The sequence below is a fragment of the Zootoca vivipara genome, chromosome Z (assembly GCF_963506605.1).
Source record: "Zootoca vivipara chromosome Z, rZooViv1.1, whole genome shotgun sequence".
Classification (NCBI taxonomy): domain Eukaryota; kingdom Metazoa; phylum Chordata; class Lepidosauria; order Squamata; family Lacertidae; genus Zootoca; species Zootoca vivipara.
The window spans coordinates 9,133,377-9,160,609 of record NC_083294.1 but is presented as its reverse complement, the minus strand read 5'-3'; the positions used below and the strand labels follow the sequence as shown (position 1 = coordinate 9,160,609).

The window sequence follows — 27,233 nt, the reverse complement described above, 5'->3', positions numbered from 1 at the left end:
TGGTGTAGGGGGAAACTGATTTGGGCAAAAACGTAACTTTTTGACTTTTTAAAGTGTTGTTTTTTTATTATAAGGCCGGCCCACTTCCCAGTGGGGCGGTGTTGCGGGTAGGCCACGTGGCCTCTGCACTCAGCGGGGGCTGGGCTAAGTCCCGTTGTTATTAGGGAGACGCCAGCCGCGTCACGGCCCCCGGCCAGCCAATCTGGTTGGCCAGGGGGCATGGATTACCCCCTTTAAGCAGTCGCACACCCGGGGGATCCCCCTTCTGGTTCTGGCTTCCACAGACCTACCACCCTCTTTTCATGTGTTTATCATATTGGCCTTCCTATGGACCTCGGTTGGTCGCTGTTGAGGGGCCTGGTAGGAATTTTTCCACTTGGCAAATTGGCACTGGCCATTTGGTTTTCGCCCACCTCGTAGCAATCATCACAACTTTTGTAAAGTTTGACGGTTAGGCATTGGTAAATACCTGGTTTGGGGGAGGGGAGGTGTAGCCATCACCTGCCCCTCCATTTTAAAGGGTATTCCGTTAAAGGAAGCCAGGGGTCGTGGTTCCTGTCCGAAGCCCAGGTAGGGGCTAGGGCCATGGCACGACCTTTCGGTGACCCTGGGGGGGAGCTCCGAGTTGATGTACATCAGGGGTCGCCAACTCCCAAGAGACTGCAATCTACTCACAGAATTAAAAACTGGCAGTGATCTACCCCCTTTTGTGGGGTTCAGCTACAATTGTTGAGTTTTTTTTAGGTAGGAGGAAAGCACAGATTTTTGTGCTTGTAGGGAGGATGGTGGGGAATTAGGGGGGGCACAGTGCCCTGCATGGTGCCACCTTTTTGCCACACACCACAAGCAGATTTCATTGATTTTTTTTCCAGGGGCTAAATTTACATTGCTTCCCCATGACTGTTTTGCATGAATGAACTTGGGCTCTCTGGACTTACAATGCAAGGAGATTGGGGGAAAGATAGGCCCCATGGCTGTGGGGAAATTCCTCAAGTGAACCCATCCTAACTTGTATTCTATTTCCAATAAGATTCCAGCAAATGAATTTCTGTGCATTGGGTTCCGAGTAGCAGAAATATTCCGTGTTGGAATGGCAAGCCCAGGAATCTTCACAGTGTATGAATACCACACCCCTGGTAAGGAGACAGTTCATCTAAGCCAGAACTTTCCGAACTGTGTGCCACAATACATTAGTGTGTTGGCTGCAGTGTGTAGGTGTGTTGTGCGAATGCTCCCTGCTCTTCTCCCGGGGCTTGAAAGGGGTTAGTTTGGTTTGCTAGTAAAGCTGATCTACTGTGTCGTGAAATGATGCATGCCTAAAAAGTGTGTCACCAGCATGAAAAGTTTTGAGAACTCTGCTCTAAGCAATGGGCCATCGCTCTATGGCAGGCTTTGGGTGCAAGAGGTCCAAATTTCAATCCAGGCACGTCTTGGAAGGACCTCTTTCTGAAGACCTGGAGGACCACTGCCATTGAGTGTTGACAGTGCTGGGCTAGATGGAGCAGTGGTTTGACAGGGGATAAGAAGAAGAAGAGTTTGGATTTGATATCCCACCTTATCACTACCCGAGGAGTCTCAAAGCGGCTAACAATCTCCTTTTCCCTTCCTCCCCCATGACAAACACTCTGTGAGGTGAGTGGGGCTGAGAGACTTCAGAGAAGTGCGACTAGCCCAAAGGTCAGCCAGCAGCTGCATGTAGAGGAGCGGAGACGCGAACCCGGTTCCCCAGATTATGAGTCTACCGCTCTTAACCACTACACCACGCTGGCTTCTCCCTGTTCCCTTTCCCCATTTGATCTTCAGAGCTGGACTTGCGCTAGTGCTTGCATCCTTGAGCAGCTGCCAGCACTCTGGCATCTCAGGAGGGTCCATCATTGATCCCTGCCTTAAGCCCTCCTGGAAATAAATTTGCCCGGCCCGGCCCCCCAAGCAGCACCAGGTGACTGGGCTTAGCTGCCATTTTAATTTCCCACAATACCCCAGATCAACACTATATATAGGGATATTACTGGGAATGGGGGATATCACACCAGTGCTGCCTCCGCTGGGTAAGACCATCAGAGGGCCAGCCCAAGGGCACTTGAGCCACACCTCTGTCATGTCTGAGGCCAGTCATGCTCTGCAGTCATGAACCAGTCAGAGTGGTGTGATCTCCAGGACCAAATGCTTTGATGGTGTTTCCTGCTTGGCAGGGGGTTGGACTGGATGGCCCTTGTGGTCTCTTCCAATTCTATGATTCTATGATTCTATGAAATGTGACATTACATTAATTGTATGAATGCCATTAATTACACAGGGTTCTTGGTTATGGAAATAGTTGCTATGAAGAAGTTGGAGTGGCTATGGAGCTGTGGGGTGGGGGAGTTGAATTCTTTCCCTCTTTCTCATGATCACAACAAAAATCTCCATTCTGTAGTTGTTTGCTTTTCATGAGAAACAACACCCTTTGGTGTCAAGAGGAGATTTCCCTGAAATGCAAACAGTAGCTTTGAAGAGGTGAGAGAAAAACTCCCCCTAGCCACACCACACTATTCCAAAGCTGCTCAGGCTTTGCATCTGCTGCTGTTTACATAACAAAAGACATGTGTGCTAATTGCAGTCTTGTCCATAATTTCACATCTTATTTGGTCCTCATTAGGGCTCTGAATTCTTCTGAGTTTCTCAGTAGATTTGCTCTGTATTCTTGTTTACATCTTGGCTCCTGGGACATTGACAACCACCACTCTCTGTCTTTCTGAAACTTTGATTTCCCACAGATAAACAGTGCTCGGTATTTTACAATCCTTATGGAGAAGACTCACTTGTAAGACTCTGTGAAGGGGTAGAGTGCAAATGTATGGAAGGTAAAAATGTTTTCCTGCAAATGGGGATGGAATAATTTGCCGGCTTTAGTTTTCTCTGTTTGATTTTTCCAGCCTTCCATTCAGTTCTCCACATTTCTGTGGCAATTTGCAAATTTTCCTTTTAAAAAAACCTAATAAAATTTCTTCAACATTTCTTCCAATAAACAATTTCTTTGTAATCAGTTTTGACTAATATATTAGGAGAACTGGCTTGCAGAATGCCTTTTTGTATGTTATTTTCACTAATATATTCATATTTGTGCACATGTTCCCCTAATACATGCATTTTAAAAAAATATTGTTTGGATGGAGAACAGCAATACAAATTCCAGATAAGTGCACATTTTGAGGGTGGCTGTGTTTTGGTTCTCATATTGTTTTGGAAAGTGCAAATTTGATAAATTCGGCTTTAAATAAGAATGGAATCAAATCTCTCCCCCATCCCTACACGCACGTAAATTCCTACTGACTTCAGTGGGGCTCACTTTCCAAGTGACACGATTAGAATTGCTGCCAGTTTTTTAAATTGCTAATACATTACAGGCATAGCTGCCAAGTTATCCCTTTTTTACAGGGATTTTCCCTTATGCTGAATAGGCTTCCTCGTGAGAAAAGCGAAAACTTGGCAGCTATGATTACAGGATCGTGCAGTGGGACTCATTGCATTGAGGGCCTTAGTGTGAAAGTGTTTCCTGCTGTTAATAGGAATTTATAAGTGTGAGCTACAACAAACTGTTCCAGCCAGCCACACCAACCTTCAAGCCATTCCATTCTGTTCCCCTCCCATAATAGTAATTCAGCATTCCATGGCTGCTGAGGTTGCTCAGCCTTATTGGGGTGTTTTATTGAGTCCCCTCCCCTTCGTTTTATAGGAAGAATTAAAGGATTCTCTTGGTTCTAGCTGAACTGGAATAACTTAAGCAGAAATTGGGGGTGGGGGTGGGGAGGAAGTTGGAACAAGGCAAAAAGTTTCTCCTTGTGCTGTTTCTCTGTTTTGCTCAAACATAGCGGAATGTGGCCGCATGCAGAAAAGACTGGATGGGTCTATAAGTTTCAATTCTCGGAATGAAGTGGCATGCCAGAAGGACATTGCATATGGTAAGATTTGGAGGGTTGGTGCATGCTACTCGTCCCTGCCCCCATATTTACTTTCAGCATTTATACTCTGCCTTTTAACTAAAAAGAGTCTCAGAAAGCCTTTGAAAATAGTATGAAGGCTCACAGTCTAAAAAGACATGACACACAAGGAGAAAGGAGTGGGGAGGGAGGAGGGGAAAGCAAGCACAAGCACAAGTTCTTCCAAGTTATAGTTATTAAAGTTGCAGGCAGTGTCAGTGGCGGTTATTGTGATCTTGGCCTTGATAAAGAACAGTCTCTTCCCTGAAAGCACCCTTCCTCCATCAGATCCAGGAACAGAGCAGGTGTTAATGACCAAGCCAGGAGCACAGGGCAGTTCCTCCCTCAGACAGATGACTTGATGACAGTTAGAATCTGACTGGCAGGGCAGTGTTTTAAAAGCCGTCCAGGAATCTGGAATAGACAAATTCATGGAGGAGAAGGCCATTATGTCTCCTTGCCATGATGGATATATTCTCCCTCCAGAGTTGGAGGCAACATGTCTCTGAATACCAGTTGCTGGGAAGAACAAGTAAGGAGAATTCTGTTGAAATCAGGTCCTGATTGTGTGTTTCCTGTTGAGACTTGTGTGTGTGCTTGCCATCATGTCATCCACTGTGAGAACAGGGTCGTGGACTAGGGGAGAACAGGATTGTGGACTAGATGGTCCTACAGCCTGATCTAGCAGGGCTCTGATTGTAATCATGGTACCATGAAGCAGAATAGGTAACAGGCTGTGTTGCAAAGAGACACAGTACCCTTCAGCACTTCCCCCTGTGATCTCCCAGTCTGAAGATGTGGGCCTTCTTCCTTGACTCACAGGCTTAAGGCTCCAGCTAGCTCCAGCTCTCTGCTAGACAACATCCCCAATAGGAGTGAATCCTTGAGCTAGTAGAGCCCACTGGGAACTGTCCATGGTCCTGACTCATCCAACCTCTGCTTAAAGAGACCTGACCAGTCTTAGCATGCTCAGAAGAGATTCAGCCTCTGTCCGTGTCCGTTGCAAGCTTCAAGGCCCATGGAAAAGTATATCCTCCATCCCAGAGCTGGTGTAAGATTCTAGGTAGTAGTGTCTGGGTCAGCTTGACCTTAGGAGACCTCCCAGCCTGATCCAGCAAGATAAAAATGATTATCAACTGAATTGTTTCATCTCTCAGTTAGGGCCTAATGATGGTCAGAACACCATCCCCCAAGCAAAGATGGGGGGAGGATGTAAAGGAGCAACACTGTGGTTTGGAGTTGAGTACTATAGTATGATACAGTGGCCTCAGATTTTGCCTGAGAATGTTGAAGAGCAAATTATGAGCATGTTCAATTCTCCAGGGCTGTTGGCAGCTGTAGTCTAGCATCTTGAGGGCAACATATTGGCTGCCCCCATTTTAGCATGTTCGGGCAAGCATGCAACGTGGAAATCGGGTTCAGATATTGTAAAATCTTACTGGCCAGTGATTTTGGGACCCTCGGGTGCAGCCTCCCTCCCACGAGAAAAAGGCAGGGTATTAAAAGTACACATTTTCTTGTATTGCATTTGATTTTCTTGGATACTCTGAAAAATGTAGAAATGGTTGCACTCTTAGGGTTTCAGGCTCCTCTGCTGGTCTTGGGATTCTGGCAAATGCCCAAACTTTCCGCCCTCTGGAGATGATCTATAATTTCATATTTATATATGCCACCCTGTGTAATATTAAACTCAGGACAGTTTGTAATGGCAATTAAATCAATTAAAACAGGCATGTCCAACAGGTAGATCATGATCTACCAATAGATCACTGGACATCTGTGGTAGATCACTGGCTCCCCCCAAAGAAGCTCAGCAACTTTGGCTCCCCTAAAAAAAAAGCTCTACATCTTTGCCCTGAAGCCCCCAAAACAGGGCTTTCCTTCCTAAAAAAAAGCTCAACTTTGACCTGAACCCCCTAAAACATGGATGGCTTTCCCTCCTAAAAAAAAAGCTCAACAACCTCGACCTGAACCCCCCTGTGAGTAGATTGCAGTCTCTTGGAAGTTGGCCACCCCTGAATTAAAACAATAAGATGTTTGGACTTCCAGGAGAGAGGAATAGTGATTTGGCTGTCTCTCTGTTAGCTCCTCCTGACAGAAGATAATTGATAATAGTCAGACAGATAGTCTGACTACTAAATCACTCTGTAGTTAAGGGTGACCTGGGAGTTAACCAATAATTACTTTTAAGAGAAGACTCCGTATTCTATTTATTTGATGTTTGTAGTTGTTATTTTACTGTAATGTGGGGAAATCTTAATTAAAAATTAAAAATAAAATCCCAGTAAGATGTGCAATAAAGCAAATTAAAACATGTAATCAAATGGCACAAATACCAACTAAATCATCAATGAAAATTTAATGTCTAGTGTATTAAAATTCAGCAACCTTCCAGCCCTTTAAATTTTTTATTTAGAATACAGTAGTACCTCGGGTTAAGAACTTAATTCGTTCCGGAGGTCCGTTCTTAACCTGAAACCGTTCTTAACCTGAGGCGTGCTTTTGCTAATGGGAATATAAGTAACAAGGTGTCAGGATTATTTAGGGGGCATTTCAGACTATAAAAAGAGCCCTTCTGGGTCAGTCCAAAGATCCCATCTAGTCCGTTCTCACAGTGGCAACCAGATTCCCCAAAGGGAAGGCTGCAAGATATCCATGGGGGGAGTCCTGGTGTTGCCCTTTTTACCTTTTCCTACTATGTGTCAGAGCCCGCTCCTGTGGCAATGAAGTTTAGCTGAACAACTGGATCCTATTCAGCCTACATTGGAGGTAGTCTTCTTGAGACTTTAAATACAAAACTTAAAATGCAGCATTTTAAAATACAATTATTTAAAATTAAAATTCCCAGGAGAATAAAAATGACTTAACTAGACGTCCATCATCAGAATGTCACAGATGAAAACATGCTGTCTGCTTTTGGTGGTGGGAATTGGTGTTAGCTGCCTTCCACCTCTGCTCAGAGAAAATGCAGACTCTTACCATCTTAATCAGGGATCCCCAAACTAAGGCCTGGGGGCCGGATGCGGCCCAATTGCCTTCTCAATCCGGCCCATGGATGGTCCAGGAATCTGTGTGTTTTTACATGAGTAGAATGTGTCCTTTTCTTAAAAATGCATCTCTGGGTTATTTGTGAGGCCTGCCTGGTGTTTTTACATGAGTAGAATGTGTGCTTTTATTTAAAATGCATCTCTGGGTTATTTGTGGAGCATAGGAATTCATTCATATATTTTTTCAAAATATAGTCCGGCCCCACACAAGGTCTGAGGGACAGTGGACCAGCCCCCTGCTGAAAAAGTTTGCTGACCCCTGAACTTAATGAACACACTCAAGAATGAACCTTTGTCCAGCATTGCTGTTGTTACTGTTTGTATTTATTTATTTTTAATTTCTCCTCTGTAGTCTATAAAGTGAACATCCTGTCCTCCAAGCCAGAGGGAAGCTTTGTTAAATACACTGCAACTGTCCTAGATCTCTATAAAAGAGGTGAGAGCATTTGTTATCATGAGCTGAAATGATTCCATTATGATACAACAGGAGCAGCTAACCCAGTGGCCTTCCAGTTACTGTTGGAGTCCCAATCCACCATCAAGCCAACGACCAGAGATTTTTGTTTATTTGATTGATTAAATTTCTATACCGCCCTTCATCCAAGGATCACAGAGTGGTTTACAATACACAAAAACACATAACATAGTAACAAAACCCCACCACCATTTAAAAGGCCATAAATTGTTTAACTAGCCAAAGGAATGGTGGGAGTTGTCATCCAGTAATCTCAGGAACGCGGGTGGTGCTGTGGTCTAAACCACAGGGCTTGCCAATCAGAAGGTCGGCGGTTCGAATCCCGCAACGGGGTGAGCTCCTGTTGCTGGTCCCTGCTCCTGCCAACCTAGCAATTTGAAAGCATGAAGTGCAAGTAGATAAATAGGTACTGCTCCAGCAGGAAGGTAAACAGCATTTCCGTGTGCTGCTCTGGTTCGCCAGAAGTGGCTTAGTCATGCTGGCCACATGACCCGGAAGCTGTACGCCAGCTCCCCCGGCCAGTAATGCGAGATAAGCGCAACAACCCCAGAGTCGTTCGTGACTGGACTTAACGGTTGGGGGTCCCTTTACATTTACTAATCTCAGGAAGATCCCCGCCCCTCCCAAAGTGTTACATGAGGAGAGCATGAAGTCATGGACATTTCCTTGTCTTTTGCCCCCAGCAGGTGTGGGAAACATTTTTCACCTCAAGGGCCACCACCTCATCTGGGCAGCCTTCTGAGGGCCGCATGCCAGTGTTGGGCAGGGTCAGAGGCAAACATGGGCAGAACAACAAATATAAATTTTATCTGTGGTTCTGTCTTACTAGCTGGCCTTTGGGCTCCTTCTAACCTCCTATTTTTACTCCAGGGGAGGCTTTTGCTCAGAAGAACTCAGAAGTCATCTTTATTAAAAAGAATTCATGTGCCGATGTTCAGCTTAATCCAGGAGAGAATTACTTGATCATGGGGAAAGAGGCCTTGAAGACAGGAGAGGGTGCCAATTCCAAGTAAGTGAGCTTGGATTTACAGTGTGTGATATGTAAAGAATATGTTTGGGGCTTTTTTTAATTTAAAGTTGAGGGTATCTTATGTAGGTGTGGATGGGGTGAAACCTAAGTAGGGATCCCAATAAATAGCCCAATGAAGAGGGGGTGGGGAATGGAGTATTCAGGAAAAGAACAGGGCTAGCTGCTTAGAAACCTGAACAGGATAGTCCGTTCTACACAGCAATATGATGGGGAAGAGGTGAGGTGGTAATAATTTTGGAGATTACCCAAATTTATTATTCACCTCTGCATTGCAAGAGAAAGAGTTGTACCCAATGTCAGACTATTTCCAATATTTTCAAAAGGTCTACTCTGAGTACAGTTCAGTTGGCCACAACCCAAAATATTTCAGGGAGCAGTTGAAGGGATTTTTTTTTTTGCAGACTGGGGTGAAGAGAGGAGGTGGAGAGAGCAAACATTCATTTCAATGGGTCTCCTCTGAGTAGAACTTAATTGGTGACAGCCTTTAAAATGTATAAAGTTAAATGTTCAATGAAGATCTCTCCTTCCATAATGTATAGTACAGTTTTAGCACTGTGCCCTGAGCACTATCTACAGTAGAAAATAGATATGCAGGTTTTTATTCAGTTAGTTATGATAATATTTCTAGACAGCATTTTGATGCAAAGAAGGCCCCCTACATGGTGTATGACCACCCTTGGAAACTAATAATAATAATAATAATAATAATAATAATAATAATAATAATTTATTATTTATACCCCGCCCATCTGGCTGGGTTTCCCCAGCCACTCTGGGCGGCTTCCAACTGAATATTAAAAACAGTACAGCATCAAACATTAAAAACTTCCCTAAACAGGGCCGCCTTCAGTTGTCTTCTAAAAGTAAAATAGTTGCTTATTGCCTTGACATCTGCTGGGAGGGCGTTCCACAGGGCGGGTGCCACTACCAAGAAGGCCCTCTGTCTGGTTCCCTGTAACCTCACAATGAAATTGCTAGAGCAAAATTAAGCATTATAACAGAATGGATTTTTTTGCACCCACTGAGTATCTGAACACTCCTCAAAGACAGTCCCATGTAGTGCATCTTGCAGTCGTGTAAACTGTAAATGACCAAGACACGCGTCATTGGCCAGATCCATCAAATTTACTTTAGCAGCTTGCATTCCTTCCATCATTTCACCTACTTTAAAATGCCCCTTTCCTTCTCCCTTTTTTGTAGGTACCAGTACCCATTAGATGCCATGACCTGGATTGAATGGTGGCCTACTGATTCATCTTGTGCTTTGTGCCACGACTTTGTAGAATCAATGGAGGAATTTGTGGAAGATCTCTTTATCAATGGTTGTTAAACTACAAAAAAAAAAAAACTTTTGTGAAGCTGTTCACAAAAAGCTTCCCAGAACCTGTTTTTCCCCCTATGGTTCTTCCCAGCCTTTTAAACAAGGAGAGCTGCATCTGTCTACATATAAAATAGCACTTATTTTTCTATCTGAGAATTCAGTTTTTGTGTGTTTATAATACAATGAGCTTAATATAAGGGGCAGGGGGAGGTGTTGCATGCTTCAGTACTGTGGACAATGTATAACATCCAACACATAACACATTGCCCAACATGGGACTTGTCCACACTTCTGCTTGTCTCATGCCTAGACAGCATAAGTCTGAGTGGTTCTCCCCTTGCCTTGCTCCTTACACAGGGAAAAGCTGCTTTTTACCACTAAATCAGAGGAAACGTCAATCTGGAGAAAACAAGGTTTGCCATTTGTTCCGATTGAGTGCTAAAGAGCAGTTTTCCTCAGGGGAAAGCAGTGGGACAAGAGAAAGTGTGGATGTGCCTAATAATCATATATATATATATAAATTAATCAACATTAAATCAATACAATTTGTCAATACTACAATCAGCTACATTTCCCCCATTTTTTTTCTTCCTTCCCTTCCCTCCCCCTCCCCACTCCTTGGACTTCTCTCAGCTCCCTTATCTGATTTATTTTTACATATTGTTTCTGCGTGTTATACAATTGTACATATCATTTCCCTAATTGTTCACGTTCTTCTAATAAAAAAAAAGTTTATTCAAAACCTGCCAATGAATGTAAGTCTCTTTGTTGTTTTTTCAAAGAATTTGTAAAAAGTTCCCATTCTTCCTTGAATTCCCGATTGTCCTTTTCACACAGTTTGTATGTTAATTTTGCCAGTTCCACATAATTCATCAATTTCTCTTGCCATTGTTCTTTCGTTGGGATTTCTTCCTTCTTCCACCCTTGTGCCAGCAAAACTCTTGCCTCAGTGGTAGCATACATAAATAAGTTCTGAGCCTAATAATCCTAACAATTATCCTAGTAATTCACCAAGAGGCCATCTCTGGTCCATATGTTTTCCTTCTGCATTCAAAAGTTATCACCATTCATATTTTGTATTTTGCTTTTTTTTTGCTAGGAATATGCATTGCAGCAGCTGTCTGGAGACATTCTAAGCCATTGTTGGCATTTCGAAAATAAATCATAGAATCATAGAGTTGGAAGAGACCACAAGGGCCATCCAGTCTAACCCCCTGCCAAGCAGGAAACACCACCAAAGCATTCTTGACATATGGCTGTCAAGCCTCTGCTTAAAGACCTCCAAAGAAGGAGACTCCACCACACTTCTTGGCAGCAAATTCCACTGTCGAACAGCTCTTCCTGTCAGGAAGTTCTTCCTACTGTTTAGGTGGAATCTTCTTTCTTGTAGTTTGAATCCATTGTTCCGTGTCTGCTTCTCTGGAGCAGCAGGAAACAACCTTTCACCCTCCTATATATGACATCCTTTTATATATTTGAACATGGCTATCATATCACCCCTTAACCTTCAACAAAAGGGGATAGAAGTGGGGAATTCACATATCCCCCCCCCGAGGATGCACTGTAATCGATTATATCCTTGTCCCTTATAATATTGTAAATTTGATCACGGATTTCAAAATTGGAATGCGTACTGAAAGCGATCATCAACCTTTATTGCTGTCTATCAACTTAAAGTTGGAAACTAAAATAACTAATTGTAACATCCTAGGACCTTGCCAATATAAACAAATGACCCAACTAAAATGGTCCCAGGAAATGAGTGTTGCAGTGGGGCAAAAACTTACAGCTAACTTGAGAAAACAGGTGCCACTAAATTTAAAGAACACTAATCCCCACAGGAACATTTTGAAAATCTATACTGAAATTTTCCAAATCTTCGCAGAGCTTAACACTCCACCTAAAATCTGGGTACCTAAATACAGCACTAGCCCTTGGTTTGATGATGAATGCTTTCAACTTAAAAGAAAATTGCGCCAAGCCTTCAAAAATAATCGTACTAAATTAAAAGAATTAACCTGTTCCTCCATGGACAGCTGTGAGTCCAAAATGATTCCCAGGCTGCACACCTGGTCCTTCAGGGGCACAGTTACCCCATTCAGGACCAGGGAGTCCTCCACACCTGCCCGCCTTCTGTCTCCCAGAAACAGTACTTCTGTCTTGTCAGGATTCAACCTCAATCTGTTAGCCACCATCCAACCTCCAACTGCCTCCAGACACTCACACAGGGCCGTCACTGCCTTCACTGATCTTCAGTGCATTTCCCCATCACTTTTCTAACTACACAAAGTTTGTTTTTTTATTTAAAAAAGAGAGCCAAGGCTGGGGGATAAATTTGATTCAGTTTGCATTTCAGCTCACCAGATTTGTCAGCCAAAAAACCCAGCCATCCTTTAAAATTCACACCTCTCTGAATTTTGCAGTGCAGTTCTCTAGCCAAGGAATGTGTACAAAACTGTAAAGTGCATATAGAAATGTATATATTAGTGAAAATAACATGCAAAAATACATTATATTAGTGGAAAATGCTTGGCAAAATGTCTATATTGGGAAACACTGCATATAAAAAGCTACAGAGCAGGTAAAATTTGCACATACAGTAAATGCTGACAAATTTCCACAAGGATTTTTTTTTAAAATCACATGTGGAGACTGGAAAAATGAGAAACTGAGAGAAACAAAAAAAAAAATCATTTTATTTTCACCTATTTCTATCCACCTTTCCTCAAGGTGGAATACAGCGTTCTCTCCCCTCCCCCATTTGAACAACCCTCAGAACAACCCTGTGATATAGACTAGGCTAAGAGTGATTGCTCCAAGCTCACCCAGTGAGTTTCATGAGCAAATGGGGATTCAGACCCTGGTCTTCCATGTCTTAGTGCCACACCTTAACCACTACACCGCACTGGCTTAACTAAGGTGACAAGTGTGCTTTTATCCACTTTAATTCCACAAACCTAAATTCCCAGTATGCTCTTGGATCCCTCCTGCAAAACTCTTGGCAGTCTGGATGCACCATAGATAGTGTATCAAAACCATTCCCCATGTTTCAACCTTTACTGCCACCACTTCGGAAAGAAAAACAGAAAGAAAAGGTGACAGCAGTGAAACGAATGTTAACTTTTTGGTGCTTTCCGCTTATTTCTTCTGGTAAATCCCCTGAACCCATCCTCCGACGAGCTCAGGTAATATCTAAAAACAGGATGTGGCTGGCACAGAAATAGAGGCTCAACCCTTTGACTCCAGGCTAAAATAGCATTCCCTAAGGCAAAGCAAACTCAGCCCTCCAGCTGTTTTGGGATTACAACTCCCATCACCCCTAGCTAACAGGACCAGTGGTTAGGGATGATGGGTGTTGTAGTCCCAAACAGCTGGAGGGCCGAGTTTGCCTTTGCCTGCCCTAGGGTCATTGAGAGGCATGCGTTTTGCAATTTGGGAGCATCCTGCAACTGAAGGGAATAGACTGTGTACAGTTCTGTGCAAAATTACTCTGTGCAGTTCTGGTCACCTCACTTCGAAAAGGATATCGTCATTGGAAAGGGTTTTGAAAAGGGCAGCCAAAATGTTCACGGGAATGCAGTGATTCCCTTATGAATGAAGGTTGTGGCATTTGGGACGTTTTAAGTTTAGAGAAAAGGAGAGCAAGAGGTAACATGGCAGTTATCTGGCTGACAATTGTGAGAAGAGAATGCTGGACTAGATGGGCCATTGGCCTGATGTAACAGACTATTCTTACCTGCTTATGACTGCACATTGTTTAGATGAGGATGGCCACTGCAACTAGCGGCTAGCCACATATGGGCTTCAGTTTCATCTTTGATTTGATAAACAGATAGAGACTTGGGGCTTAAATCGCTCCATACAAGTATTGCCAAGAGATTATTGATTTTAATTAAAGCCATTTATTCACCGACTGGCCTGGGTTGAAATGGGTGAATAGAGTGGGTTGAAACGGCCACCCTTCCAAACATGATTTCAACTCAAGGAGTATAAAACAGGGGTGCATGTTAGCACCCCACTTTTTTTACTCCATTTCTATATTAATTGCCCAGACTCTCTCCAAGGGTTTCTTTTTCTACAATTTCTGGCTTTCCGCTTTTGATATTGTTCTATGCAGATGAAATGTCCATTGTTTTTTCACTTCTGTGACAGGCAGGATGCAACTTCTCAGAGACCTTGGATAAGTGCTGGAGTAGGAACTGGGAGACCAAGATTTGAATGTCACACTCAGCTATGAAGCTCATTGGTTGAGCTTGGGCCAGTCATTGCTTGGCAGCCTAACCAACTTGACAGGGTTGTGGGGATTAAATGAGGAGGGAGGGAGCTAGGCACACCACCTTGAGCTCTTTGGACAAAAGGGGAAACCCAGATGTATGGCAATGCAATGGAAAAAGCAGCAGAAACAGCTCAAAGACCTTACACCCTTCCATCCAGGCAAGTAGGGAGCATGACCAGAGCTCAAGGATACATCCCAGCCCGGGAAGAAACACTCAAGGGGGGTGCAAAGCAGAACTGGGGGCTGGGAAAGGAGTGCAGCCTGGGCAAGCCTGGGCAAATAGACAGCCTGGGGGTGGGGTGGGGGCTGAGGCTTCCTGCCCCGTTGACTAGATAGAGCAGGGGTCAGCAAACTTTTTCAGCAGGGGGCCGGTCCACTGTCCCTCAGACCTTGTGGGGGGCCGGACTATATTGTGGGGAAAAAATGAACTATGCCCCACAAATAGTCCAGAGATGCTTTAAAATAAAAGGACACATTCTACTCATGTAAAAACATGCTGATTCCCAGACCGTCCGGGGGCTGGATTTAGAAGGCGATTGGGCCGCATCCGGCCCCCGGTCCTTAAATTTGGGGACCCCTGAGATAGAGCTATAATCTGATCCAGTGAGGCTCATTCATAACGCTTTTCATTAAAAATAAAATAAAATGTTAAGAGACAGTTATTGCAGCTACTGTATGGAACTTTTCCTATCACAATGAAATGGAGATAGCCAAGAGAACCAGCCTCTGTTTCCCTTCCCTCCTCCATTCCCTCCACAATTAAATGACGATGAACTTGGAGTTAGCATTGGAAAGATCTCAAGAACACCTGCTAAAAATCAGAGACAAATCTAACCTCCTGGGTCCTTATCACTGAAATCCCAGAGCCTTGTGGCGAACGGGCTGGGGGAACGGGACCTGATTGCCTGGGATTGTCTCACTTGGCTCAAGTTGGATTAGCAGGCAGCTGCAATCCGAAAGGCCTTCTCAGGCCAATTAGACAAAATAAACTGATATGTTTTCTGTTCTAGATATGAGAAAGCTTGAAACGATAAAGGAAAGAGAGCAAAGGGGGGGGGGAGAGAACAGAACAGATGGCACACCATCCAGTGATAATACAAAAACGAAAAGACAATTACCTCTCAGCGTACATGGTGCATTTTCTTAGTATCATGCAGATACCTTAACCTCCACTTGCATCCAGATGGATCCTGAACCATTGGAGCTTCTGTAAATCAAAGGTGTTTGCAGGGTAGGGTTTGGGGGCAGATGTCCAGGCCCCGAAACTGCAGACTGAGCAGGAGAGAAGTTTACTAGCACCACATTTTGAAGCAAGTGAAGTGATACCTGTGAGCATGTAAAAGACCCCCCCCCACAAGGCCATTAATTCCGAGGGTATAACATTTCCTAACCACTGCTACAACACATGCATTTAGAGAATGTGATATAAGGATAAGGTGCATCTAATCCCTGCTCAGAGAGTAATTGGGTTAATGAGGCTAAATCAGTCATGCCCATCAATTTCAATCTGCCTATTCCGAGTAGGACAAACATTGGAAACAATCTTGAATGTCTAGAACAGGCATCCCCAAACTTTGGCCCTCCAGATGTTTTGGACTACAATTCCCATCATCCCTGACCACTGGTCCTGTTAGCTAGGGATCATGGGAGTTGTAGGCCAAGACATCTGGAGGGCCGCAGTTTGGGGGTGCCTGGTCTAGAGACTGTAGGGCAGTGGAGGGCAACTCAGGCTCAGGAAGCAAAAGTGGCTCTCAGGCCTCTCTGTTTGGCCCTTGGAACTCTTCCCAAGTTACACCCCTCACTGGTCCTTCTTCATACCTTCCTTGAGTGTTTTTGCCTGGCTGGAATATGCCCTTGAACTCTGATCATGCCTTTCGCTTTCCTGGATTGAGGATGGAGAGGAGTGCATGTGTAGAAACTAGTTTACTGCACAAAGAAAAATAAATAAATACATTTCTTCACCACAGCTTGCCACTGGTATGCGGACCACAAAGGGTTACCCAGAAGGGAATGTGGCCCTTGGGCTGGAAAGGGTTCCCTGCCCCAGCTCTACGGAATTGAATCCCAAATAATGACAATGCTAGCAACTCATGCTAATACTATTTTAACGAGGCATCTCCAAAAACCTAAAGGGGCCAGTGGTTTTCCAGCCAAGAAGAATTGCAACCACTTCTAATATTCCAACAACTGTAGGATGGATTTTCCAGATCACAGAACCCACTGCTGTCATCTATCATGACGGACTTCACATTCTTCCTGTTGAGCCCCCCCCCCCACAATTTCTCTGTCCATTTATACATGGGGAGAAAAATGGAAAGCTTTTCAGATTGTGATTCAGGTCTGATTTCAAAAGAAACAAGCAACTTTCTCCATGATTCATCCTTATCTTCTGTGTTTTCCTGTGTTTGAAGCCTGCCCAGTGATTTCCTGTTACAGCCACCTCTTCAAAAGTTCTTGTCATGCTCTCTCTCTCTCTCTCTCTCTCTCTCTCTCTCTCTCTCTCTCTCTCACACACACACACACACACACACACACACACCATGTTAAGGGCAAGTTTGAATGAAACAGATCACTAGCAGCAGATGACAATGAAGCCAGGTGAGCCTTGGTGCTAGGTGATGGGTTTTTTTTGCACTGCAGCAGGAAGTGGCATGCCTGTGTGCTTAAGTTTTTTTTTAAAAAAAAGGCAGCATTCTGCACATCGCTGCAGATGGCAGAGAGAAGCAGAAGCAGCATTTCTGGCAGGGCCGCTTCCAGCTCCTCTTCCCATAAAACCAAGTCACCCTCTGGGTACCCTCTGAGCATCTGCAAGGATGCTCCTGACTCCTGACTCCATATATCTTTGCAGATGCTGCAAGAATCTGCTGAAGAATGCCCTGCAAACCCTCTGCGGACATCGCTATTGCTTGGCCTGGATTGTACAATGAGAGCTCCTTTAAAAACAACAACAAAACAAACAAACAAACAGAGGAAGGAGTCATGTGACATGAGAGAAGGAGAGAGGCAGAATGGAAAGGGCAGTGTGAAAATTCAGCTGCAAAGCAACCAGGAAGGAGAAGGCTTGCGTGCAAGCGGAAAGATGCACCCAGGCTGTCAAGATGCATGCACTTTCCAGCCAAGCATTCAGAGCACATAGAGATGGCCAGGCTATTTGGTCATCCAGCTCAGTGATGCAGGGGAGGACCATAGTTCAGTGTTAGAGAATATGCTTAGCATTCAGAAGGTCCTAGGTTTGATCCCTGTCTTTTCTAGGTAGGGCTGGGAAAGATTTCCTACTTGAAATCATGGAGAACTTGTTGCCAGTCAGTATAGTATAGACTGTTGTGTATTGAGTCAAAGGATTTTATATCTGTATTATTATTGTCTGTATTTGCATTAGGATAAAGTAACTGCCTTTTGGTTCCAGAGGGTACAGCTACTATTGGTTCATTTAAGCTGCTGTATTTGGATCCTCTGTCTTATTGGTTCCCTCCAAAAGGCAACACTGGGATTGCCTGATATTGTTCCCTCCAAAATGTATCCCTTCCTAGCCAGTCCCCTGTCCCTATAAATGTAGCCTTCCTGCCCTCACAGTCAGTCTTGTTCACTTTAATAAAGAGCTGTTACTAGAGAACTGTCTCCAGCATGTTATGTCAAGAGAGCTGAAATCACAAACCCCACGTCACAACAACTGGCGACGAAGGTGGGATCCGGAATGCTGAGGAGCGGTTAAACACAACCCTGCCTCAGAGTCCGGATTGCAGCTGAGAACAAGACTCACTGGCCAGCTGAGAAGACGACCCTGCCCGCTAGGACAATGGAGAGTCCAAGGGTATTGGAGCCCTTCCAGCCATCAGAGCCCCACACCTGGGAAGACTACGTCGAACGCTTCGAGTTCTTTGCAGTGGCTCAAGGGATCACCGATGCCAGCAAAAGAAGGGCCACATTCCTGAGCTACTGTGGGCCCGAGACCTTCAAGCTGGCCAAGGCATTACTTGCTCCAGCGAAGCTGAGTGAGACATCTCTCAAAGATATTCTTGCCTGCCTAACAAGCCACTTGGCGCCTACTGAGACCAAGATGGCCCGGCGGATGGAGTTCCATAAGAGGCAGCAGCATGCTGGGGAGTCTGTATCCGCATTTCTGGCTGAACTCCGGAAGCTCGCGCAGCACTGCGGCTTCTAAAATCTGGAAGAGACTCTCCTGGATCGGTTTATTGGTGGTCTGAGCAGCAAGAAAGCCAGAAGACGCATCGTGGCTAAAGAAGAGGTTACCCTTGCGTCAGCCTTGAAGGAGGCCACCGCCACGGAGAATTATGAAAGAGAGGAGCTTGATGCCAGTCGCAAGGCCACTAAGCCACAGATAGAAGTTGCGCATGCCATGGACGAGCTAGAGGCTACTCCGAGCCAGAGCCCAGTCCGTGGGGTTGAGTTGGTGCGTCAGGCCTGCACAGTGCACAAAGATCGCCGAGGCAGTTGCCCAGGTTGTGGCGGAAACCATGAGCGGAAGAGTTGTCGTTTCAGGGATGCTATGTGCCGGACATGCGGAAAGACGGGTCACATCGCCAGGGTCTGTAGATCGGCGGCGTCGGGAGCGACAGGAGCACCTAGACTGGAGCATCGCAGACCGCCCACAGCACCTCGTTTTCTAAAGGACTGCCACTACGTAACGGAGATCAACGGGAGGGCCGTGCAGTTTCCAGCGCAAGGCAAGGCACACGTCAAGGTGAAGATTGAGGGTCAGCAGTGCGACATGGAGGTGGACTCCGGATCTGCATTCACCATCGTGTCGGACCAGACTGCGAAGACATTCTTCCCCAGGGGTAAGTTGCCCCCTCTGGAGCCCTTCCCGGCAACCTTGCAGTCGTACTCAGCAGGCCGCATCCATGTTATGGGAATGTGTGCCGTGAGAGTACAGTTCCGGGACAAACAGGCTGTACTCAAACTGGTGATTGCGAAGGGCAGTCGCCCCAGTCTCCTGGGCACTGACTGGTTCCCCGCCCTGGGACCGAGTATCTCAGGGCTAAATTCAATCCAAACCTGCCCTGAGATGAGCGAGGCATTATGCAAGGAATTTGCTGGTCTCTTTAATGGAAAACTGGGTTGTTATAAAGGGCCCCCAGTTGACTTTGAGTTGGACCCCGGGGTGGCCCCAATCCGACTCAAACCAAGGCGAGTGCCATTTGCACTGCAACCCAAGATCGAGGCAGAGCTGGATAAATTGGTCAAGCAGGGAGTTCTCTCACCCGTGGACTCTGCTAAGTGGGAGACTCCAATCGTCACGCCCCTTAAAGCAAATGGGGAAGTCAGGATATGTGCAGATTACAAATGTACTATCAATAAGGCACTCAGGGGAAACTCATACCCCATTCCAGTCGTATCACATCTGTTGGCTAAACTGGCTGGGGGCAAGGTGTTCGCCAAAATTGACCTGGCACAAGCTTACCAACAGCTGCCAGTAACCCCACAATCAGCGGAAGCACAGACTATTGTCACACATAAAGGGGCGTTCAGAGTTAACAGATTACAGTTCGGAGTTTGTGTGGCCCCAGGGATTTTTCAAGGGCTCATGGAACGCCTGTTAAGGGGTCTGCCGGGGGTCTTGCCATTTTTTGATGACGTTTTGATTGCTGGAAAAGACCCACAGGAACTGGTTGCGCGTGTCCGTGCAGTGTTGCTCAAGTTCAAGGAGGTGGGGTTGCAACTGAAAAAAGAAAAATGCAGTTTTGGGGTGCCAACTGTGGATTTCTTGGGGTTTAAAATTGATGCATCAGGCATCCACCCCACAGATGCTAAGATTAAGGCCATCATCGAGGCACCACGACCACAGAACAAGACGGAGTTGCAGTCATTCCTGGGACTTATTAACTTTTATCATTCATTCTTACCCCAGAAAGCTTCGGTAGCTGAACCATTACATAGACTTTTGCAGAAAAAGACTGTGTGGCGATGGGGGCGGGAGCAGCAGAAGGCTTTTGACTCCTTGCGAGAAATGCTGAGTAGCAGGAGCGTCCTTGCTCATTATGATGAGTCGAAGCCGCTGGTCCTGGCATGTGATGCCTCTCAATACGGCCTGGGGGCTGTGCTGAGTCATAGGGAACCGGATGGGTCGGAAAAGCCCATCTCTTTCTATTCCCGTACGTTGTCACCCACGGAGCGCAACTATGCTCAAATTGATAAAGAGGCACTAGCAATTGTGTCAGGAATCAAAAAGTTCTATGATTATTTGTACGGTCGCCATTTCTCCATTGAAACGGACCACAAACCACTGTTAGGGTTGTTCAACCCAAACAAACAAACGCCACAAATTCTCTCCCCCAGAATGTTGCGTTGGTCAATATTCCTGAATGGGTTCCAGTACACCTTGACCCATGTGCCGGGGAAACAGTTGTGCCACGCTGATGCGCTGAGTCGATTGCCCCTTCCTGGCGGGAGCAATGAGGATCCTGCTCCGGCGGAGCACATTATGATGCTAGAAACACTTCCGGGGGCTCCTGTAACAGCTACTGATATAGCTGAGAAAACGAGGAAAGATGCTGTTCTCTCCCGTGTGCTCACTTGGGTGGGGAGGGGGTGGCCAGGTGGTCCGCATGAAGAAAAATTCAGGCCTTATGCGACAAGGCAGCACGAATTGTCCATGCATAAGGGTTGTCTCCTATGGGGAGATAGGGTGATCATCCCAGCACCACTGAGAAACAGGGTTCTTGAGACGCTTCACATGGGACACCCAGGAATGGTCAGGATGAAGTCGCTAGCCCGATGTTATGTGTGGTGGCCTGGAATGGACCAGAACATAGAACAATGGGTACGAACATGCAAGGCATGCCAAGAGGTGCGGCCAGAAGTGGCCAGAGCACCAGTCCACTGGTGGGAGCAGTCCAGGACTCCCTGGAGCCGGCTGCACATAGATTTTGCTGGGCCATTCCAAGGGAAGGTCTTTTTGGTTATCGTTGATGCATATTCCAAATGGTTAGAAGTGGCGATGGTCCCTAGCATGGCATCAGCTGCCGTAATCAAGGTGTTGAGGCAGCTGTTTGCAACCCACGGGTTACCTGAGACCATTGTATCAGATAATGGGGCAGCTTTTGTATCCCAAGAATTCAGGGCATTCTTGGCTGATAACTTCATAAGAGGGGTCACATCCGCGCCCTTTCACCCATCCTCCAATGGGCAGGCTGAGCGCATGGTACGAACAGCCAAAGAATCCATTGCGCGCTTAATGGAGGGTAACTGGTCGGCTCGCATTGCACGAATGTTATTTTTGCAGCATGCGACGCCGTGTACTGCGACGGGCAAGTCGCCAGCCGAGCTGCTCTTAGGTAGAAGACTGGTAACGGTGCTGGATTATGTCCACCCAGATAAAATGCCAAACCGTAATTCAAGAGCAACCCCCCAGGATGAAACTGACACAACAAGGTATCTCGCCCCTGAAGATCTGGTCTGGGTGAGGAACTATTCACGAGGTCCGCGGTGGGTGGCCGGTGTGATCACCCGGGCTAGTGGACCTGTGTCCTATTATGTGACCTTGGAAAATGGGCAAGTTTGGAAGAGACATATAGATCAGCTGAGGCGCCGGGCACTCAGCAGGGAGGAGTCAGATAATTCATCCCTGGCTAATGACGCACAGCTGCAAGACCAGAGTGAAGATGGCCCAGAGGTGCAGTCACCAGGGGCTTCAGCAAATGAACCAGGGTCTGCTAGTCCTCAGGATGACGAGGTACAGGTAGGGGACCCTGAGATGTCTGGGACTCCATCTGTTCCTGACAAAACCCCTATAGCAGCCCCTCCACCACAGGTAACACCCAATCCAGAACCTGCAACACCTGTTGTCAGGAGATCAGGTAGAAGTTGTAGGACCCCACAGTACCTGAGGGATTACGTCTGCTGTGCTCACTAGGGGGGGAGTGGTGTTGTGTATTGAGTCAAAGGATTTTATATCTGTATTATTATTGTCTGTATTTGCATTAGGATAAAGTAACTGCCTTTTGGTTCCAGAGGGTACAGCTACTATTGGTTCATTTAAGCTGCTGTATTTGGATCCTCTGTCTTATTGGTTCCCTCCAAAAGGCAACACTGGGATTGCCTGATATTGTTCCCTCCAAAATGTATCCCTTCCTAGCCAGTCCCCTGTCCCTATAAATGTAGCCTTCCTGCCCTCACAGTCAGTCTTGTTCACTTTAATAAAGAGCTGTTACTAGAGAACTGTCTCCAGCATGTTATGTCAAGAGAGCTGAAATCACAAACCCCACGTCACAACATAGACAATGCTGAACTACTGTATGTATGGATTAACCTGAATCATAGAATCATAGAGTTGGAAGAGACCACAAAGGCCATCCAGTCCAACCCCCTGCCAAGCAGGAAACACCATCAAAGCATTCTTGACATATGGCTGTCTAGCCTCTGCTTAAAGACCTACTTGAAGACAAGGTGCAGCAGCTTCAGGGGCGTGTATCTATGCTCCAGAGAATTAAAGAGCTGGAGATTTTCTTGGATGCAGCAGAGCACACTGTCTGCACCAAGGAGGAGACAGGGGGCATCCCAGAAGAGGAGGTCAGTTCTCCAACACAGGACCCAGATGTATGGAGGAACGTGACTCATAGAAGTAGAAGGCCCAGGGATCGCTCTGAGTGCTTAGAACTACACAACCGTTTTGAAGTGCTCTCCCTTAACATGGAAGACGAGGAACAGACTCCATTTGAGGATCTCTCCCTCATCACAGTTGATGAGGAATATGAAGACGAGCAGCAAAGTCAGTCCTCTGGGAATATGCACGTAACCTTGAAAGGGACAGCACATGGAAGTATCCTGACCAAGCCTATGAAGAGGCATGTAGTGGTGATAGGGGATTCCCTACTGTGGGCCTGACAAGATGTCTCGAGAGGTGTGCTGTCTACCCTGGGCCAAGATCCAAGATGTAACAGAACGGCTGCAAGGAATCATAAAACCCACTGACAAATACCCCTTCCTTTTGGTGCATGTGGGAACCAATGACACTGCAAGCCATAGCCTACAGAAGATCAAACCTGTTGGTTTCCGTTTTTGTCAGTTTCTCATTTTTTCAGTCACTGTTATCCAGATTTCCACAGAGGTCTTTATTATTATTATTATTATTATTATTATTATTATTATTATTATTTGTATCTTTATGAGAATGCTATTCAACAGAATAGGGGCAGCTACATTAACCATGACACCACATAGATTCACCTTTAACTGTGAACTGGATAAAATTTTCCACCCACCTCATGCCGCTTCAGAAGCAAAATGTGTGTGGGGTGGGTGAAATAATAGGTTGGCTTGAAGGGACAAGTGTGTATGAAGCCTTATTGTGGAATCCCTTGTCAGAAAGAAAGGGACTCACCTAACCTTCTTGCTGGTCCATTTCACATGTGTACTGAACTATGCATTCACAAAATGCACACAGAAAAGGACAACCAAAATGATCAAGGGTGTGAGGCAACACTCCTGCGATGAAAGGTTGCATGATTTGGATAGTTTTTTTCTTCCCTCTCTCATAGGACTAGTACTCATGGGCATCCAATGAAGCTGAATGTTGGAAGACTCACATAGCACATAGTTAAACTATGGATCTCACCCCGCCCCCCGCAGGAGACAATGATGGTTGCCAGCTTGGATGGGTTTGAAAGAGGAATGGATAAATTACTGGAGGATAAGGCTGTCAATGGCTTCCAGCCAAAATGGCTATGCTTAGCCTCCACTCTCAGAGGCAGAAACCCTTCTGGAAACCCAAGGAGGGCAGAGTGCATGGGTCATGCTTTGAGGGTTTCCCAGAGGCATCTTGTTGGTCCCTGTGAGAATGAGATACTGGACCAGATGGGTCATTGGCCTCATTCAGCCAACTCTTCTTATGCGGAGGTCAGGGTTTGGCCAGTGGTGTGATTCCACTTTCCCTCTCCCTCTGTTGATTTGCCAGCTTTCTATGTGTGGGGATAATTCTGACACAGGGACCTCATCTGCAGCTTGCTTCAGAATGCTTTGCATCTAATATTACCTACTCCTGCAATTAGTCAGAGTGGAGAATGTTGACGACAGCAGGCCTTGCTCAAATGTCTGGCTTGGCTAAGGCACTGGACTTTGCTTTGCATTAACTGTCATTTTCCTCCAAAAATATAAACAGGCTTTTAAGCCGACTGGAAAATTACCTTAACTTTACAATCTGCAGACAAAGGTGGAAGTGTTCTAGCTGAACTCTCTCTCTCTCTCTCTCTCAGTGTTTTTCTCTTTTTTAATGGAGTGGAGTCAACATTTATTTTCAGTCCTGTTTCCAAGCAATGGTTAAGTTCTCTATACCTTTCCAGAACAATTTATGACATCAAACACACCCTGCATCCAAGTGCCTCTTTAGCCTGAAAGCGACATGCATGTAAGAACATCCAGTCTGCAATTAAGGTCGTTGTAAACAGCCTGAATTGTGTATTAAATTGGAGCATGTGGGTGTGGGAGGAATCCAACCGTAGACTCAGAGTACAGATGAGCTTTGCTTTACTGGAATTCATGTATGTTTCAAAGAAAGATGCTATTTGTTGCCTGTTGAAAGCCCGTTTGCTGGGAATAAGTAAGGAGCAAAGACCAGACATAATATTTGTAGATCCAAGGGGGCCATTTTAGAGCATAAGAATATGGTAGCTAATCATATTGCATCGCCAAGCAAGTACGCCACATAACCCCATATATCCTAGAAGACGAGACGAAACAATGGGTACACCTGGAGAAAGACATAATCGAAAATACCCCCACCACAGCATACCCATTCCTCCCAAGCAAACTAAGGAAAATCCCCACAACTCTATAATAATTTTATTAAGTTTTTCCAAATAAACAAAACAAAACAATTTTTTATACAATTCCTCTTAAATTCACCCAACTCAGTTCATTTTGCTCTGCCGAGCTGTGACTTCCCTCCCTCCCCTCATCCGGTTTTCTTATTCACTCCTATCTTGCAGTTCTTTTGTTTCCCTTACTTTAGTCAATTCGTAGGATTTATTTCAATCCTGCAAGTGTCTTTAAACTTCTACAGTTCTTCTCCATATAATCCACAAATTTACTCCAGTCTTTTTGGAACTTTGTCTCTCCCTGGTTTCGGATCTTGCTAGTCAGTCTTGCTAATTCCACATAGTCCATCATTTTCGTCTGCCACTCATCAATCGTTGGTAACTCCTGAGTTTTCCATTTTTGGGCTAACAATGTTCTAGCCGCGGTTGTCGCATACATAAATAATACTTGGTCTTCTTTTACAATTTCCTCTCCTATGATTCCCAATAGAAATGCCTCGGTTTTTTTTGGAAAAGTATATTTGAAAATCTTTTTCGGAAAATCCCCACAACTCTAAACAGGTTCACAGAGACCATGTTTTAAGCCTGGAAGGAAGAAGTAGGTAAACTGTCTATCTCCACTAATCCTCTGGCACACCACCCATTATTCTACCATACAGGACAAAACCTCCAGATAAAACCCTGGCAAGTCAAAGGCTTATATCGTCTAGCAGACTTCTACAAAAATAACAAACCCATATCAACACAAGAAATACAAGACCAACTAAGGGACACCCAAATGCCATGGCTTAACACACTGCCGATTACATGCCATCTTAAACAATCCAGTAGTAAAATCAGCAGCAACTAGGCCCTTGACCACCTTCGAATACCTCCTCCTAACAACAAAGGGTGATGGTATCCACAATATACATAATACTGCTCCAAAATCCCACAGACCCCCTTGACATAATAATTTAAAAATGGGAGCATGGCATAGGCTATGAGATTAACCCCACCCAATGGACCAGAATGTGGTCTAAACCTCCCTTTAAATCCATATCAGCAAAAAGAAAATAACTTACTCTCAAATAACTTCCTCTGAAACTCACTTACAGATGGTAGCCTCACATAGAACACTTAGAGATAAACCTAAGTAAAAATCAGTTTTAAACAATTATTTAAAGTATTTTTTTAGATTTTTTTTAAAAATCAACAATAAGCTAAAAACCAGCTTAAAGCACAAGCCAACATTTCACATGTATAGGTAGACTTGCCTAACCAAAAATGTTTTTAGCAGGCACCAAATAGAGTACAGTGAAGGGACCTGCTTGATGTCGATAAAGAGGGAGATCCAAGGTGTAGGTGCTGCCATACCAAAGATTAGTTTCTTACAAGTGTGGAATGAGTATTGCTTGGCACCTGTAATAATCCCAGTTCTGCAGATCAAAGTGGTCAAGTGGGCACATATGGGATAAGGCAATCTTGCAGGTAAACTGGTTGCTTTGCATGCTAATAGTAACACCTTGGACCTGGCCTGGTAGCACATCAGCAACCAGCGCAGGTCTCTGAGCAGAGGAGTTATATGCAGACAGGGTCTCCCTCCTATCAGCAACTATGCTGCAGCATTCTGCACTAACTGCAGCTTCCAAATCAATCACAAATGAAGTACACACAGAGCGTACTTCAGTAAACTACATCGTTGTGACATAAAGGTGGGAGATCTATATTAAACTCTGTTAAATCAGACTAAGCTATTAAAAACAAACTGTGTGGAATGCCTTCAGTTTGGGGTTCTACCCCCCGCCCCAAGTTGTCTGGTGAGCTGTTTGCTCCACTTACCTGATAGCAGGGGTTGGGGAGCATGGAGGGTGAAGATCACCCTCCGCATGTCCAACCCCGTGGCGTACCAGTGCTCTCCCATCAGGGGTGGGGGCTGGATGAGCAAGCTCCATCCCAGCCCGGGTGTGTGTGTGCCTCTGTCACCTCCCAGAATGGCAACAAGGCTTTCCCCTCTTCTGTGGTTTCCAGGGAGAAACCATGACTGTTGAAAGTGGCATGATAGTGCTTTACATTTATAGTCCAGGTGGGGCTATCATCTCTAGCCAAGGTGTGAACACCTTTAATAAGTTTAAAGCAGTGTTACAGTTGTACACCATGGAATAAGAAGATTGTGAGTCGAGGCCCCACCCCTGCTTGGAGATAAAATAAGACACATGTTCACAAGTATTTTAGGTTAATAGGCTAAAAAGGCCACAACTTTATTGGTTGCAGAATGTGAGTGCTATTGGCTTAGGCACTGGATCAAACAGACTATACTTGACTCCTGTCCGCTCTGCCGGGAGTCACGCAAGGGTTAACAACCTGTAGTGAT

The 27,233-nt window shown here is 45.3% G+C and overlaps 1 protein-coding gene across 3 annotated transcripts in view; it reads left to right on the top strand.

Annotated features, from left to right (window-relative positions):
* The window catches only part of C5 (complement C5), a 187,088-nt gene that overhangs the window by 59,885 nt on the left and 99,970 nt on the right, over positions 1–27,233 (top strand). The window contains exons 36-41 of one of the 3 annotated variants that reach the window (XR_009557030.1): positions 1,031–1,136; positions 2,757–2,843; positions 3,852–3,941; positions 7,359–7,442; positions 8,352–8,490; positions 9,712–10,562. Coding sequence is in view for 2 of the 3 variants with exons in the window: in XM_060270512.1 (XP_060126495.1) it covers positions 1,031–1,136; positions 2,757–2,843; positions 3,852–3,941; positions 7,359–7,442; positions 8,352–8,490; positions 9,712–9,841 (636 nt within the window). In the remaining variant the exon portion in view is untranslated. Of the gene's footprint in view, positions 1–1,030; positions 1,137–2,756; positions 2,844–3,851; positions 3,942–7,358; positions 7,443–8,351; positions 8,491–9,711; positions 10,591–27,233 lie in introns of those variants that run through there. The other 2 variants (XM_060270512.1, XM_035113409.2) reach the window with 2 other exon arrangements.